The sequence below is a fragment of the Nothobranchius furzeri genome, chromosome 12 (assembly GCF_043380555.1).
Source record: "Nothobranchius furzeri strain GRZ-AD chromosome 12, NfurGRZ-RIMD1, whole genome shotgun sequence".
Lineage (NCBI taxonomy): Eukaryota > Metazoa > Chordata > Actinopteri > Cyprinodontiformes > Nothobranchiidae > Nothobranchius > Nothobranchius furzeri.
In genome coordinates this window covers 46,771,741-46,789,501 of record NC_091752.1, presented here as the reverse complement: position 1 = coordinate 46,789,501, position 17,761 = coordinate 46,771,741, and the positions used below count along the sequence as shown (strand labels likewise).

The following is a 17,761-nucleotide window of genomic DNA, read 5'->3' as shown; positions in this document are numbered from 1 at the left end:
ACGAATGCATGATTACTATGAAGTAAAGAGCAAGTAGCCACATGAGGACGGAGCGAGATGAAATGAAAACAGGTTTTACCTGATGGCCTGTTTCGGCCTACTTCCTAAAAACCCAGCAGGATGCTGAATATAATATTTCACTATTGGTGGGGTAAAATAAACAGCTTCTCATCACATCTGGGGTATGAAGTCACCTGAATGTGCTTATTTATTACCCTTGTTGTGCAGCAAGTTTAATGTTTTTCCTGCTCTAGAACAGTTTATATTGTGATCTAGTTGGTCTGCATCATCCACCCGGGACTCTGGTTGGGTTCCGAGTGAGCCTGTTGGTTTGTTCGAGTGAAAAACAGTCTCTGATGCTTTTTGTGTTTACTTCCTGCTTTAGCTGACTTTTTTTTCTGTTTCAATTCTCTCTAGGTGACATCACTTTGAGATTAAAGGTCATCTGGGAGGAACCTGCTACTGAACTTTAATTCTTTATGGAATAAAAATGGCACTTAGGCAGAGACAGAAAGGAAGTGGATACATCCCTTTTCCCTCTGAGACTCCTCATCAGGATTTGGTTTGAGACAAGTTTGGTTTTATCTTTGACTAAATGGGGTTTAATGAAGTTGGATTCAATCCCATGCAGGAGACTTTTACTCAGAAGAAGTGATTAAAAACTAAAGCTGAGAATGGAGCAGGATTTCACACAGTAGGACCGTCCAGGCTCCCGATTCTGCATTCAGAGACTTTATCCTGCTGTGAATGAAGTTCCAGCGCTCCTGAAGCTCAAAGGGAACGCTCGCTCCCTTCAGCTTTGGATTCTTACTGCAAAATTATCCCAAACATGGCTGCTACAGGGAGGAAACACCTCCCAGTGAGAGATTTCAACCATTTTATAACCTGCTACCTGTGCAGAGGCTACCTGATCAAACCCACCACAGTCACCGAGTGCCTGCACACATGTGAGTGGAACCCAACTAGGCACACACGCACAAAAAGTCATCAATCCTCTTTCTTTATAGAGTACAGACAGACAGAGAAGGGAAACAAATCACCTGTTACCGACTTCTGCTAAAAAAACAAAGCTAATTCTTCCTCCAAAAATGTTTAATTATTTGAAACTAATCCTAACCCTGGTCTAATTATTCATATGTTTTAGATTTGCTGACAATAAAACTGCAGGATGCTGATTTTGTTTTGCCCTACATGTTAAAAAAAACTTTAATGGGGTGTGGGCATGACACTAATGTTTTACAGAAAATAGCGTGTGGAGACAGTCAAATCAAAAGTTTATTTTGAACAACTACAACAACAGTTAAAACCAAAATCACACAATTTGGCTTCCACACAGCCAACTATAGTTGAACTTAAATCATGCTTTACAACAAGTAATGTATTACATTAACACTCGAAATGGAGTCAGGAGAAGGAAATAACCTTATTAAACCTCACCCCAGTTTATCCAAAATCAATACATTCAAATCAAAATATTAACAGTCCTTCTAAATATTTTTCAACTTAAGGTACTTCAGCAAAATGATTGGTAAACATTTGTGCATATGCCCATGCTTACATACAAATATAGCTTATTAAATAGGTAACAATAATTATACTACACTTAGAAAGAAATGACCGCTACTGGAGATCCTTCCTGCCAACAACTATTGTAATATACAATAACTGTTTGATGACTCGATTATTATTGTTATTCTGAGCGACTGCAGCTATCAATTTCCCTCTGGGATTAATAAAGTATTTTTGAATTGAATTGAATTTAATTGAATTATAGTAACCTGCAGCAAACAGAATAATGTATTATGTGTTTAGCCACCTATATTTTTGTATTGTGACCAAACGTGTATTTTAAAAAGAGATTTGAACTGAAAATAATTTCTACAACGTTTTAATTCTTGCTCAAATCCGTTCCATATTTTAACACCACAAACTGATAATTGCAAAACTTCTCCTGGAATTTCTTACAGTCTTAGCCAATCAGAGAGCTGGAATTTTCCCGCCTGCTTGGGAGGCAGGCTGCAACAGCAGGACATGTGAGACATGACCTGATTGAACCAGAAAAACACAAATGTATTAAATAATGATAATTTTATTCTTAGGCAAGATGCTCACAACTCTGATGTAATAGATGCAAGGCGGAGGAGCCAACTTTAGAAGTAAATACATTTATCTGAATACACAGAAAATGAATAGAAATGTTTTGCTAATTTTCTGCTAATTATCTCACTGTTGAAACTCAAAACACCAAGAGCAGTCAGAGCCCACCAAGCTGATTTGAAATGTGTGTGTGTGTGTGTGTGTGTGTGTGTGTGTGTGTGTGTGTGTGTGTGTGTGCACTTCATGCATCTCTTTGGGCATTAAGTTTATCAGAGGAATAATAAATAAAGATAAACTTCAGAGGTGCCTGCAACATTGCAGGACCCTTATGGGAAGATGTGGATTCATAATTAAACATTTATGGAAAGTTAAACATGTCAGACTAGTGCTGAAGCCTAACCCTACCAGGCCACCATAGGCTAATGCTAATCTTTATGCTCTAATTTCTATTTTTATGTGACTTTATCTGGAGTTTTCATATTGCAGATTGTTGTGGGACAAGTTGGAGACTCAGAGGACGGTAAAAGTCCAGCTACCGTTGGTCATGGTTCCACTCAGGATCAGGGTTTATTAAGTCCTGGATGTAATGGGATGTTTTGCGTCTATGGGGTGACTAAAATGGTCTCACCTGGTTTTTCCTTGCAGTCTGCAAGAGCTGCATTGTGCAGCACTTTGAGGAGAGTAATGACTGTCCTAAATGTGGCATCCAGGTTCATGAGACCAACCCTCTGGAGATGCTCAGGTAACATCAGCTCTTCTCTCCCTAATGAGTTTCTTTAAACTGGTCATCAGTCACACTTGTCTTATAATTTTCTTCTCTCTTTCTTCTTGATTCCCTTTCTTTGGGTAAAATCAGAGTTTTAAACCTTTAACCCTACCACTGTCTTTATGGGTGACCCCGCGAGGAAAATTGACCATTGAGCAGGGTTGGTGGTTTATCCTTTGGGTCCATATGGCAGGGGTGAGGAGTAAGCACCACCACCTCACCCCTGCCACATGGACCTCAAGGGATAAACCATCATTCCTGCTCAATGGTCAACTTTCCTTGCGGGGTCACCATAAAGACAGTGGGAGGGTTAACAGACCTGCCAACCTGTATGCATTTTGCGTAGCTAATACGTAATTTGGCATCTATTTACGCTGGTACGACTCACCCCTCTAAACTACGCAAAAAACTGCGGATACGTGAGTTGAGTTCTGTGGCAAATATGCGTGTGTGGTACACATGTCAGACAACACGACTCAGCAGCTTGGTGAAGAAGTTTAAGCCAATCGTAGAAAAGCAGAGTAAAACTATCCTGCCTAACCTATAGCGTAACACCCCGCCCCCCTCCTCCCTGCTTCATCCTGCCTGCTGCTCCTCTCTCCCTCCAGGTCGCCACTCGCTGCTGTTCTGGTAAGGTAAATGTGTGTGTGTGTCAGCGGGCCGGACCGGCCGTCTTTTGGTGAATGTGAACGCGTAACGTTACTTTCACTGTTGAATATTCAAGCCGAAATCTGAGTAAAAAAATAAAAAACAAAGAGACTAAAGAGAAAGGCAGCTGTGTGTGTGTGTGTGTGTGTGTGTGTGTGTGTGTGTGTGTGTGTGTGTGTGTGTGTGTATTTTTGCCTATCCATTACAGATAGATTTGGCCAGTATATAAGGAGGAATGTGATTATTTATACAGTTCAAACATGCAGCCATTATTTTTTTTCGCAGCTCGTTTTGCAACTCATTCTATGGCAGATGAGGGAGAAGCAGACAGGGAGGGATTTGTTAGCAGATCTGCCAAAAAGAAGAGGGTCCATGTGTCTCAGAAGTTTTTGTCCAAATATCAAGAACAGTGGCCATGCTTGCGACCCTCTAAACAACCTCACCATGCGTTTTGCACAATCTGCAATTATGATGTGGACATACGGTAAGCCACCAGGGAGCTGCAGGTAATTAGTAAATCAGCCCTGGTGATGTGTATATGTGCTTTAAGCCAATTCAATCTTACATTCTTGAGAACAGAAACACCTATTGCAATTTACAAAATAAATAATTTCCATTAAATACATATAAATGTATTTTTTATTAATTTGTATTGAAATAATTTAATGCAAGTAACTTGTTTAAGCACAACTATTATATAAGGAAACTTTAGAGTTTTACTGTTTAATATTAAAATACACGATACTTTGGAGTCAGGTCAAACTGTAAAAATGTCTATAACCTTACTAGTCAAAATAAGAACTATGAACAAGTATGTGTGTGTGTGTAAAATTTTCCATCCAGTGAATAAGGAGATTACAGCGTGAAAAGCAATGGAGTTGCAAAAGTCCGCAAAAAACACCGCACAAGTGGTACTCAAAAATTTTATTTATTTATTTATTATGTTTTTTTGTGTGTCCTGTCTGGCTGTGAAATTTTTTTTGACAAGGTTGGCAGGTCTGCTTTAAGTTGTTAAGTTCTACTTTTACCTTTTCTACTTTCTGCAGATTCACACCGATGAAAGAATGAATGAATTAACTCTTAATTTGTTTTTAGTTAGATTAGAACAGTCTGGACAGACATTGGCTATAAAATAGTAAAAAGCAACAAACACATAGGGCTGCCACCTTACCATGGTGGAGGGATTTGGGCGTCCCAGTGGTCCTAGGAGCTAAGTTGTCTGAGGCTTTATGCCTCTGATAGGGTGACCCATATCAAACAGGTACTAGGTGAGAGATCAGACAAATTGCAGCTCAAAGACCACCATGACGACAGACATAAATGGAAATGTTGTTACCTCGCCCAGATGCGGGTCACCTGGGCCCCACTCTGGAGCCAGGCCTGGTGGCCAGGCTTTTACCCATGAAGCCCCGCCGGGCACAGTTTATCGTCTCATCTCGTCTTCTTCCACCTATCCGGGTCCGGGTCACCGGGGCAGCATCCCAACTAGGGAGCTCCAGACCATCCTCTCCCCGGCCACCTTTACTAGCTTCTCTGGCAGGACCCCAAGGTGTTCCTGGGCCAGATTGGAGATGTACTTTCTCCAACGTGTCCTGGGTCGAACAGGGGGCCTCCTTCCTGCAGGACATGCCTGAAACACCTCCCTGGGGAGGCATCCAGGAAACATCCTACCAAGATGCCCAAACCACCTCAACTGACTCTTCTCGATATGGAGGAGCAGCGGCTGTACTCCGAGTCTCTCCTGAATGTCCGAGCTCCTCACCATATACCTAAGGCTGAGCCCAGCCACCCCGCAGAGAAAACTCATTTCGGCCGCTCGTATCCACGATCTTGTTCTTTCGGTCATCACCCACAGCTCATGACCATAGGTGAGGACTGGGCGGTAGATCAACTGGTAAATCGAGAACCTTGCTTTCTGGCTCAGCTCCTTCTTCACCACAACAGACCGGTTCAGCGTCTGCATCACTGCAGATGCTGCCCCAATCCACCTGTTGATCTCCCGCTCCCTCCTTCCCTCACTCGTGAACAAGACCCCGAGAAACACGTGGATTGGTTGTACAAACTCCAATGACCCCTCCATCACCCTAGCAAGGGTAAAGAGTTGGTCCTCAGTTCCATGGCCAGGACGAAAACCACATTGCTCCTCTTTTATCTGAGATTCAACTATCGACACGACCCTTCTCTCCAGTACCCTGGAGTAGACCTTTTCCGGGCGGCTGAGGAGTGTGATCCCCCTATAGTTGGAACACACCCTCTGGTCCCCTTTTTAAAAATTTGGACCACCACCCCGGTCTGCCACTCCACAGGAACAGCCATAGAAAAACTTCTTGGTATATAGTGGGAAGCAAAATTTTGGACAGACATGGGCGTTATGCACGGAGGAAAAAGAACCCCACTTAAAAAAAGTTACACAGCATTCCAAATAAATAAATAAATAACACCTGCTACCTGCAGTAAAACATGGTGGTGGTTCCATCATGCTGTGGGGCTGTGGCCAGTGCAGGGACTGGGAATCTTGTTAAAGTTGAGGGACGTGTGGATTCCACTCAGTATCAGCAGATTCTGGACACCAAGGTCCAGGAATCCGTGACAAAGGTGAAGCTGCACTGGGGCTGGATCTGTCAACAAGACAACGACCCTAAACATGCAGAGGAACAAGTATTGGAATGACCATCTCAGACACCAGACCTGAATATTATTGAAAATCTGTGGTGTGAGCAACAACCATCGGGACTGCTCCATTCCCACCTAGGAAGCGGATGAACTCTCCTGTGTGGGAATTTTAGATATATTAGACATATTCCCACACAGGAGACTTCAACTGCTTTCTAGGTGGAAATGAAGCAGTCCTGATGGTTGTTGTCACTGGTTCTGTGTGGGTCGCACTATTATCCTTTCACCTTTTAAAGGCGACATTGGAGACATCTTTATGTTGGGTTAACCAGGGTTAATAGTCAAAATGGTTTATCCCTGCAACCCTAGCACTTTGTCACCGATTCTGTTCTTAACTCTTATGGACAGGAGTTCTAGGTGCAGCCAAGGTGGTGAGGGATCAGTTTCGGTGGCCTGAGGATCAGGTCTCTACTTTTTTGCAGATGATGTGGTCCTGTTGGCTTCATCAGACCATGATCTCCGGCTTTCGCTGGAGTGGTTCTAAGCTGAGTGTGAAACAGCTGGGATGAGAATCAACTCCTCTAAATCTAAGATCATGGTCTTGAATTGGAAAAGGGTAGAATGCCTTCTCTAGGTCAGAGATGAGGTCCTGCCTCAAGTGGAGGAGTTTAAGTATCTTGGGGTCTTGTTCACTACTGAGGGAAAGATGGAGCACGAGATCGATAGACAGATTGGTGCTGCGTCTGCAGTTTTTAGAGCATTGTACTGGTCTGTCTTGGTGAAGAAATAGCTGAGCCGGATAGTAAAGCTCTCGATTTACCGATAGAGCTATGTTCCTACCCTCACCTATGGTCACGAGCTTTGGGTAGTGACCGAAAGAACGAGATTGTGGATACAAGAGGCCGAAATGAGTTTTCTCTGCAGGGTGTCTGGGCTCTCCCTTAGAGATGGGGCGAGAAGCTCAGTCATCCGAGAGGGGCTTGGAGAAGACCTGCTGCTCCTCCACATGGCGAGGAGCCAGTGCTGGTAGCTGCTTAGGATGCCTCTTGGACACCTTACTGGTGAGGTTTTCTGGGCACGTCCAGCCAGGAGGAAACCTTAAGCAAGACCCAGGACAAGCTGAAAGACTATGTTTTATCGGCTGGCCAGGGAACGGATTCCCCTTGAGGAGCTGGCCCAAGTCGCTGGGGAGAGGGAAGTCTGGGCCTCCCTGATTAGGCTGCTGCCCCCGTGACCCGACCCTGGATAAGCGGATAAGAATGGACGGATGGATAAACATATAGATACGACATACAAAGCAAGATTTGGATTACAATGATATTTTCTTACTGTTTTATTGGGTTTACATATCCACAATGAGTTATAGTACACTAGAATCATTTTACTCCACAATGTCATCACCAGCCTCACATTCCAATGGTCAGAATGCCAGCTATCAAACTCACCGCTAGTGCTGCTGCTAAGATTCAGGGCGTTGTAGTGGAGAAGCCTCTTTAGGAGGGCCTGATAAACATAACTGGTTGTCTGTTTTATCTGTGTAATGTGTATTTTGACTGTTTGACATCTTCTTTTCCTGATCCCTCCCTTTTCTCGCCGCCTCCTCCATCGTACCTCCAGACTGGACAATACATTGGAGGAGATTATTTTCAAGCTGGTGCCTGGACTCAGAGAAAGTGAGTTTATTTATAAGTTGATGACATCAGTCACATGAGCAGCCTGACTGACCTCTCCTGAAACAGTGACACAAACTACAACATGGTGGAAATAAACACAGGTTGTTGATATCGGCCTAGTTTTAAAATAATGATCAACATTGGCTCATGCTGATGACCCTATCACGGACCTCTGAAACGTTTTAGGGAGAAAACCTTCTGGGATATTTGTAGCTTAACTGAGAGAACACTGTCTTTTACAAAAAGCAGGAAATGAAGAAGACATTAGAACAGGAAGCAACAGAAGGACTAAAACTTAAATCCCAACATGAAGTCTGTTTTATTTAGTCTGAAGGGGTCTTTTTTGTGTGTTGATGGGAACTAGAAGAGGAGCAGCAGGAGCTGGAGTTCTGGAGAAAGAACCAGCCCAAAGAATACGGCCAAGGTGAGCTGTTCGTCCCAGACTTCCCGGTCAGGATGATCTAGGATCTGACTTCATCCAAATTCTGTTGTTTTTGTTTGAGATCACTGTCGGGGCATTGTTTGTTTTCCTGACAGAAAGCCTGCGGCATCAGCGGCTTCCTGACGGAGGTGGTTATGGGGATGTTGGTGCTGAGGATGGAGGCCACAATTGTGAAGATAGAGACTACCACAGGAGTGACCCTCAGATCGCTGTCTGCTTGGACTGCCTCCAGAACACGGGACAGTCTGCAGATAGCTCTGTAACGGTGAAGCTCCAAGGAAAAACAAAACTTTAAAGATCTGCTAGCCGTTCAGCTCTGTGAGGCTTCTCTGTGAATCTTTGATGTTTCCCTCAGGACCTGATGAAGAGGTTTATCCGCTGCTCCAGTAGGGTCACCGTGGGAACCATTAAGAAGTTTCTCAGTCTCAAACTGAAGCTGCCAAGCTCTTATGAGGTCAGAGAAGTTGCTAGATCTCAGGTTTGAAAATAAAACAGAAACTTTCACAGATGTTTCACAGAACTAAAGAAAGATTTGATTTAGTTCAATTCAGTTCATAAAGAAAGCACCAAATCACAACTAGAGACGTCTGTCTCAAGGCACTTCACAAAGTCAACATTCCAGCTGAACCTACTGATCAGTGCAGTCATTCAAAGCAATTAATTTTTTCATTTGTTTTTGCAAATTCTATTATTTTATATGAATTAGAAATAACCATCGTGCAGACTCGTTTAAGGATGGGTACCGTATTTGGTACTTTTTAAGGCACAGACCTAATTCCGTGGTACAGACCAAGGACTGATTCACGTGATATGAAACAGTGCTTTTTGCCATGTACACACTAGCGTTCGGTACCTGATTTATCAAGATAGGCAGCAGTGCAAGAGTGTTATGTTGTCAGTCGCTGTGGGCGAGATGTCAACAGAGCAAGCAGTATGGTGGAAAGAACGCGCTCTAGTTTGGGCCCACTTTACTAAATGCGATGGGTGATGCTATCTACAACGATCTAAATGAGCCATCATCATCTTCAGCAGCTCCAGCAGGTAAATATACAGTTTAAGATTACATTAGCTCGATACTTTAGCTTTCGTTGCTAGCAGCTAATGGTGCGTTCGCTTTCTGATCAGTACTTGGAAATTCCGACTTCCGAGTAGGGAAAAAGTCAACTGTTTGAAAATGAACAGCCAAAGGAATGAAGATACACAATTAATTTAGTTCACAGCAAAGATGTTTGCTTCAGTTTAATTTGCAGTTCATAAAACTACAAGAACCCACCATCAAACAGTTTGTCCAGAGGTGACAGGAGAGGAAAAGGAATACATGGAGCTGGGTTTAGTTTTTGTATCATTTAGAAATGGTTGTGGTTAAAGGTTTCCATAGTGAAGAAGTTTGTACAACACTAAGATGATAAAATACAGTTTGTATGTTATTTATCATTATATTTATCAAATATGGTTATATAGTTATATATATATATATATAAATTAAAAAAGAGGATTAATTAATTATTAAACACTCAAAAGTATTGCAAATTGGTACCATTAAGTACCAGTATCGATTTCTAGGTACCAGGAATTGGTACCGAATCAATCCAAATGTGAAAGGTACTGTACCCATCCCTTGACATGTTACTGGTCACTCCTCTTTAGGTCAAAGGTCAAACCAGAGGAGTTAAAAGCCGCAAGTAAAACGAGATCCAACAGGATGATCAGTAAAAACACAAAACCATGAAAGGAGCTGTTGTCATGGTGATGGAAACACTCATCTGTAGTGGAGCATAACACAAGCAGTGTTGGGAGTAACAGCATTTAGGTATAACGCCATTATTAACAGCATTATTTTTTAGGTAATAGTTTAATCTAATTAATTGTTTCTCATCGCTGCAACTCTGTTACTGGGCATATAAAGTGGTGTGTTAGTATGATGTGGTTGAATGAAGCACAACGGTTGTCAGGCTGTCTGACATGTGCTGGCCGGAGAGAGTGACACTGGCTGTACCTGCACCCCCTCATCCTATCTCAAGCCAGTGTTAAAAATGGCAAAAATTGAACACAGCACCGAACACATTAGGGTGTTTGTTTGCAGATCAGAGACGAGTGTGTGCTGTGTGCACACTTGTCTCTGATCACCATGAAAGAAGGGAGGGGGTTGGCGTGGGCAAAATGACTGGGACAATTATTACGTTAATGTTATGGGATCTGTAAATATTGGTGGAGACAAATTAATAAAAGGAAGAAAGAACAAACAGCACTTCAGAAAGGTGAGGAGATGAGGGAAAACAGTACATGCTAGAGCCGTGGTACTCAGTAGGTGGCCCGCAAGCCCCCTCTTGGCCCCCAGACTACCGGCACACTGCTTTTTATTGAAAAGCACACACACACACACACACACACACACACACACACACACACACGCACGCACGCACGCACGCACGCACGCACGCACACACACACACACATGCACTGACACACACACACACATTCTCAGATATTTTGATACACCAGAGCTATTAATGTACTTAGGTTGTACTTTTTTTTACTATAGAATGTGCTACTACTAGTTCATAGTTTTTTATGTGTGTCTGTATATATGTCGATGGTGTCTACTCTGTCTTCTCAAACCCCCAATGAGCTGCGGCAGATGGCTGCTTGAACAGAGCCAGGTTCTGTTGGAGGTTACTTCCTGTTAAAGGGAGTTTTGCTCTTCACTGTCGCTACATGCTCAATTAGTACGGGGGTTACTGTAAAGTCACTTTACATCTGGTTTCTGTCCCTCTCCCAGCTGGACGTTCTCTGTAACGGGGAGATCATGGGCAGGGATCACACGCTGGAGTTCATCTACATGACCCGATGGAGACTCCATGGAGAGAACGTGAGGCTGTCACACTTCCCGTTTCTGTTTATGTGTTTGCGTGTGTGTTGCTGCAGAGGCGAGTAAAAACCCCAAACAGCCTCCTGGCTGTGACTGAGGTTGTGTTGCAGGGCCAGAAAGTTAAACAAATGTTTGTAGGGTTGATTCTGAGTGGTGTGACACAGAAACTGGTGTGCCAACAGGAAGTTGTTCAGTTTTCAGGCTGAGCATTTCAGGTGCTGCTCTGCTGAGAGAAGATCTGGTGATAAGAAACGTCTCACAGTGTTGCTGGTGAGATGCAGCTGAGCTTCCTCAACATGTTCTTCTACCTGGATTTCCAAAATAAGATACTTAAATCAAAGTTACTTTTATTTTGGTTGAAACCATGTATTATTTTTTTTATTTATTATCTTAAATCATCGCATATCAGAGTAGAGCAGTAGAGAATCAGCCTGACAGGCCTGTAGCTTTAGAAATGGCCAGCCAGCCACCTTAGAGGCACCTTAGAAAGCCATCTCCTTGAAGGCTGTTTGCAGCTGTAGTCCAGGGAGTTTCTGATCCTGTTTCCTGTGAATGAAGACACTGTCACCTAAATGATTCTGGTTTCTGGAAATGGTGCCTGTTGTCCAAACAGAAAATAGATTAAAAATTAAGTCAAACACAACGGTTGGACAAGCACAGAACTTCTAGAAAGTTTCTGCAGAAACTCAGATGACCCATCATCAACAGCAGCATCATCTCCTACAGAAAAACTGCAGCAGCCATTTAAAGATAGTCCTAGCTAATCAGAGAGCTGGGATTTTCCCACCATGAAGGGAGCCAGGGTTTCTGCAGAAATCAACAAAACAAATTTAATGCTTTTTAATGGCATTTTTAACCTTTTTAATGCCATAAACAAACACACGTGAGAATCCATGGATATACAGGGAGTGCAGAATTATTAGGCAAATGAGTATTTTGTCCACAAGGGATCCCTCCTGTCAACTGCTTGTCCTGCAGAAATCTCTGAACTAGAGACTTCATCTTTCCCTTGCACCATTCTGGGTCTCTGCTCATGATGGAGCGGTCCAAGCATGCAACCTGCCTGACAGTGGGGTATTTCAAAGGGCTCTTTTGCACTTTATTAACAATGCTTGAGAGGCATCTTATGCAGTCCTTTCTAAATTCGAGGGCAGTGAGGTCACCTACTCTGTTGTTAGGTTTGCTCTGGAGAGCCTACCAAGGAGGGATAGCATCAAGTAATTAATACATAGGGAATTAATGCAGTGTGTTTTAAGTTTTTTTTAAATATACATATAAAAAATAAACAATACCTTAATGGCAGACTCAGCACCCAAACCAATGTCAACACGGCTCGCATTGACCCAGTTTCTCTGGTCATTGGTGTCCAGTTTGGCCAACTGAAAGGGGATGACGTCTTGTAGCAGCTCCCTTTGGATGAAACGTCTCATTAGACTCTTATCAAATGAAAACAGATATTTGTAGATTACCCACTTTAAAACTGAGAAATTTCAATAAATGAAGCAGATTATTACCATCAACAACTCTGTCAAGTCGCTGCACAGGAATGGCAGGACTGGCTCATCTGTTTGGTATTTCTTAAATGGACTAAACGTTCTGGAGATTGCCATGAAAAACGGAAGTTTGGCTGAAATCAGGGGATCTTCATTTGCTGCTTGAATAGTGTCAAAAGAAGAGGTTCCAGGGTTTGGGAGTTATTTTCTATGGACTGCCTTCACATCTTTAAGCTTTGGCCATACTTCAATAGCTCTCTCTGCAACAGGAAGATTTTCCACCCATCTGTGTCCACAGAATGGGAGTGGAAAAAGAGATGAGCCTGTAAGTTTAGTAAAATCTTCTCTTCTCGCAGGGACATTGCTCTTAACAGTTTCTCAATATTCCATGTGGAGAAGCCAGTCTTGAATGAATTGTGCAGAGTGTGCAGTCCACAGCTTCCAACATTAATTAATTGGCGGCCTCCATGTAGTTCAGCATGCTCTTGCTGGAAATCATTTAAAAACTTTAAGTTCACATTTGGCCCATCCATACTGATGGAAAGGAGGTTCTTCATGTCTAGCAGACACACACAATCCTATGAATACAATAAAATAAATGTTATTATCTGATATGAAAAAGAAAACCTGAAAACATTACACCAACATGTTTGATTTGAAATTTGCTTATAGTAATTTAAAAATAAGCTTATTAAAACTATCTAAAAGCAAAAAGCCTCAATAAAATGAACACATCTTGTCTCTTTAATTCATCTGAATACCACTTCATAAACAAAAAGTACAAATATATTCACTTTGAAATGGTGCAGCAAATCTTTAGCCTTTGAATGGCCCATAAACTGTGATCCAAGATAACGTGACTGGACAGCACCCGCCTCCCAAAATCGAATATGGACGTCTAGTTGTTTATTTTTTGTGGACTGGTTGAAGCTTTCATCAAACATCAGCACAAATGGTCCAGCGTTGTTAGCTGCAGAAATCAGTTCTTTTTTGACATGTGGGGCGAGTCCAAACTTTAAAACGTAGCTTGTCTTGTCCTTTCCTCAGTTGAAAGATTTAGCTATTTCAGTATCCGAAAACATTGCCTGGAACAACTCCGAAACACCTTCATTGGATGCGTAGGAGTGGTGCTGCACGGCAGTGTTCAGACACCAGAGCACCTCTGCCTGAAGCGCCGCAGGCGATCCAAACGATTTTTGAAGCGTGCTTGATGTTCCGATGGCAGGGTTCACTGCGACCACCAACATCAACAATGTGGTGAAACCAATGATCTTGAAGCGGACCTACATCTTCACCGGGTTTGAGACGTGGCACCCTAGTGGTGGCCCACCCCTTTGCAGCCGGACTTCATTGTGCCCTAAATGCAGTTAGTTGACATCGATGAGCTTGCAGTAGGATAGATGAATCCAAGATGGCCTCTCAGCAATTTTCACGGCAGTGGGGGTGGTTAGGAGAACTTGGAACGGGCCTTCCCACCTCGGGCAGCGCCAGTTGTCTCGTTTCAGCACCTTGATCAGAACCCAATTTCCTGGTTTCACGACCTGTGTGGGCGAAAAAGCACAAGAGGGTTCTGGGAGATCATTGTTTATCTTGACTTGTTTATCAGTAAACAGTTAAACCATCCAATCTGCCAAAGTATTTTCTCTGTCACTGTGAACCACAGGATCCGTGATGTAGGGAAAAAGGAATCTTCTTCCATAAACCACTCAAATGGTGTTGGTCCACCAGAGGGAGCCGTTACCCTCATCCACAGTTTTACTAATGATAGGCTCTCTGGCCATGGACGTCCTGTCTCAGCCACTGTTTTAGCCAGCCTATTTTTAATTGTCCCGTTCGTACGTTCAACTAAGCCAGCTGAAGATGGGTGATAAGAACAATGTTTCAGCTCAAACCCTAAGGTTTCAGAGCACCTGGTCAATACCTCATTCACAAAATATATCCCATTATCTCATCTAATAAACGATGGGATTCCATAAGTGGGGAAAAAACAACACCTTTGCCACTGTTAAAGCATCGTTTTTCTTTGTAGGATATATTTCTGGCCACTTGGATAAAGCATCTATTACCACCAAGCAATATCTTGTTCCTTGCATCTGTGATAGTTCAATAAAGTCCATGTGTATTGTGTGAAATGGATAAGCAGGTGTTGGAAATTGTCCCCGTTTTGGTCTTAAATGCCCTTGAGTGTTGTTTTTCATGCAGATTAAACATTTTCAGCAAACGTAATTAGCAAAAGTAGAAAAATTAATATTGTGGAATATTAATATTGATTAACTGAGACATCCCCCCCTTTGAGACATGGGTCAACCCATGACTCATAAGGACAGCAGTGGGAAACAAAGACTTAGGCAAAATAGGTTTGTTATTTACATGCAAGACATATCAATATTCACAGGTTTAAATCTAAGCCAGGACCGCTGTTCCTGATCGGGCACAGAAGTCTGAGCCTCATGTAGGATGTCACGTGAGATTGTGTCAGAGCAGTAGCATGAAGCTCCAAGGGTGGGCGGCATGAGGGCCGCAGATTTAGCTGCTTTATCTGCAAAATTATTGCCTCTTGTGATGTCAGAGTCGTCTGTCTGATGTGCAGGGCATTTGCACAGAGACAATTTGCATGGGAGTTGTACAGCTTCCAACAGCTCCAAGAGCCTTGAAGCGTGAGTCAGCTGTTTACCAGTGGATGTGACCATGCCCTTGTTTTTCCAAATCTGGACAAAGTGGTGCACTGAAGCATACACATACTATCAGTGAAAATGCTTATGTCTTGTCCTGAGAGCAGCTGGCAGGCTCTAGTCACAGCCACCAGTTCAGCTACCTGGGCAGAGCAATGAGAGGGCAATGGTTTAGCCTCCATAACTGATGTTTGAGTGGTCACTGCATAACCAACCAGGTTTTTTCCAGAAGCATCTTTAGTAGCCGACCCATCAACATAAAGAGAGATGCAGTCAGGCTAAGGAATGTCTAAAATGTCAACACATGGTTTTGTCATTTCATTGGTGAGTGTTTTGCAGCAATGTTGTTCTCCATCTATGTCAGTAGGTAAGAGCGAAGCAGGTTTCAAGCTACCACAGCGCACTATTTCAACATGTGACTGCGACAAAAATGTAGAAACATACGTGAGATGTCTATTGTGTGTCAGAAAGGGTAGGTTTTCAGCAGAATCAATGCAACACTTTATAATCTCATAGTTACCACACCGGTCTACTTCATTTCTTACACCAGAGTTGCATTTCTAATTTCGGCTAAAATGCAGAAAACCAAGCCAATACAGACAGCATTCAAAGAACCTGTCAAAACCACCCTATTCACGGCGGACGTCATCAAAATTTGAATCTTTAGTCACCGAGGATTTCTCTCAGCACCACAAAACAAACAACAAACAACTTGTCTCACCAGATCTCTCGGCGCAGGCCTTGAGTTCGTTGATCCATATGGTTCCCTGCAGCTACGTCAAGATCCAAGCACCGACCTCCAGTGAAAGCCAGCACTGGAGGCTTTTGGAGGTGTCGCGGCAGGTATCCGGTGGTGGTTTTTGGCATCGAGAGGAAACCGGGGCCTCGGCTCGAAGGACCAAATAATGTCAAGGATTTTATCAACAACCCAGTGCCTGCAACCAGAGAAAAATAAACAAATGACAGACAAGTATCCAGATTGCAATGAGGAGGCAGAAGCTACAAGGCTACTGCCCCGAGCTCCTGAATTCTCAGTTTATTTATAACATGAGATAAGAAAATGTGTGTGTGTGTGGAAATGTCTGTGTGAGTGTGGGTGTGTCTGAATAAATGAGCATGCATTTAGGCATAGAGAAATACATATTACATGAATCAATGATCAAGAAATGATAAACATAAAATTTCCATAACAAACAGTTTTTTAGCATTAAAGTGACAGAGCCCTAAAACAACTCATTCCGGAAGGTATTAAAAATGTCAAGGATATAACTCCTGAGATCACATTCAAATTTTTTTTTGCCATTTGTTTTCAGATGCACTAACCACATATCACCACTAGGGGACATCAAATTACCATTATGCGTCACACAACTTGAACTTGACAGGCCCTGTACCGGGTCAGTGAGCACTTCCGGCAACAAAGTTGTGTCAAAAACATTCTTAATGTTAACCAATGATATATGCAAACTGCACATGTACTTAATGGGAAGAGGCTCATCTACACCATAAAATGCACCCTTTCTACCTCTACAACTCCCACTGACAATAAGGACAATAAAAAATCGAGAAAAACACAGTAGCACCAATGCAACATTATCCTTTCCACAGAAGCAGCCATTTAAATTAAAGCCCAGACTCTCCTCTTTACAAATAGAAAAGTACCATTACTCTACTTGCAAAACTCAAGGAACTCAGCAGCAAAACAAACAAAGCTAGTTTCATGAAGTTAAAAGCTTAAATTCAGTCTTACATTTACTGGTTTATGGTCATAATAATCTGTTTTATAGTTTAAAAAACTCTTAGTTTGTGTAATCCATTGTCCCAGTGTCACACTGAGCTGATTCCTGACTGTTTTGTCTAAGACGCTACATTCCGCCATTTTCTGATTCTTCACAATTAAAGGAGTCATCACCTGTTACTACCATACATACATACATACATAGTGTTTTAGGCCATGCTAGTGCTTTCTGACCTGTTTTTTGTAAAGGATGTTTTCTCACGAGATCACACGTGATTTTTTGGCTGTGCGTTAGGGTTAGGGTTAGACGCCCGCTGTGACACGGACATTTCACCTCGAACGTCTAGCGATTTAACCTTCCCCTCACCCCCATCCTAACCTTAACTCAGTAATTTTCAATTAAGCTTTGCATGCATAAGCTGGTTAAGGTTAGAATGGGGGTGAGGGGAAGGTTAAGTAGGTCACAACTCGGTCAAATGTCTGTGTAACCGCAAGTGTCGGACACCAACGCTCTGGGACAGCGCGTCCTCTCCTGACGCGCTGGGGCACCCTGAATCGTCATATTTTGACGCTTGGTCACACGCATAATTTTTCGACACTTTGGGTGTGAGAATGTGTTGCCGGAATGGCCAAATTACCTCAGACATATAGTAAGGGTTTGCATAGTAAACTATAGGGTTAACTAATCATTTTGAAGACTAGTTCAACAGGTGAGAAATGTTCCATTATTTTCCGCTCTGGTTTGCTATG

At 42.7% G+C, this 17,761-nt stretch overlaps 1 protein-coding gene and 1 long non-coding RNA gene across 3 annotated transcripts in view; one reads left to right on the top strand and one right to left on the bottom strand.

Annotated features, from left to right (window-relative positions):
* The window catches only part of pcgf5b (polycomb group ring finger 5b), a 35,652-nt gene that overhangs the window by 15,730 nt on the left and 2,161 nt on the right, over positions 1–17,761 (top strand). Inside the window, exons 2-8 of the mRNA XM_054734776.2 lie at positions 418–947; positions 2,743–2,839; positions 7,742–7,797; positions 8,162–8,221; positions 8,335–8,504; positions 8,595–8,693; positions 11,019–11,108. Of these exons, the coding sequence (XP_054590751.1) occupies positions 830–947; positions 2,743–2,839; positions 7,742–7,797; positions 8,162–8,221; positions 8,335–8,504; positions 8,595–8,693; positions 11,019–11,108 (690 nt within the window). The 5' untranslated portion in view covers positions 418–829. The remainder of the gene's footprint in view (positions 1–417; positions 948–2,742; positions 2,840–7,741; positions 7,798–8,161; positions 8,222–8,334; positions 8,505–8,594; positions 8,694–11,018; positions 11,109–17,761) is intronic.
* On the bottom strand, positions 11,105–17,367 carry LOC129154711 (uncharacterized). 2 transcript variants are annotated; one of them, XR_011515735.1, is made up of 4 exons: positions 13,396–17,367; positions 12,623–13,179; positions 12,401–12,518; positions 11,105–11,654 (listed from the first exon to the last, which is right to left on the bottom strand). It is a non-coding gene; the product is annotated as an uncharacterized lncRNA (long non-coding RNA). The 2 variants fall into 2 exon arrangements; XR_008559962.2 differs by having other exon boundaries at positions 11,105–12,518.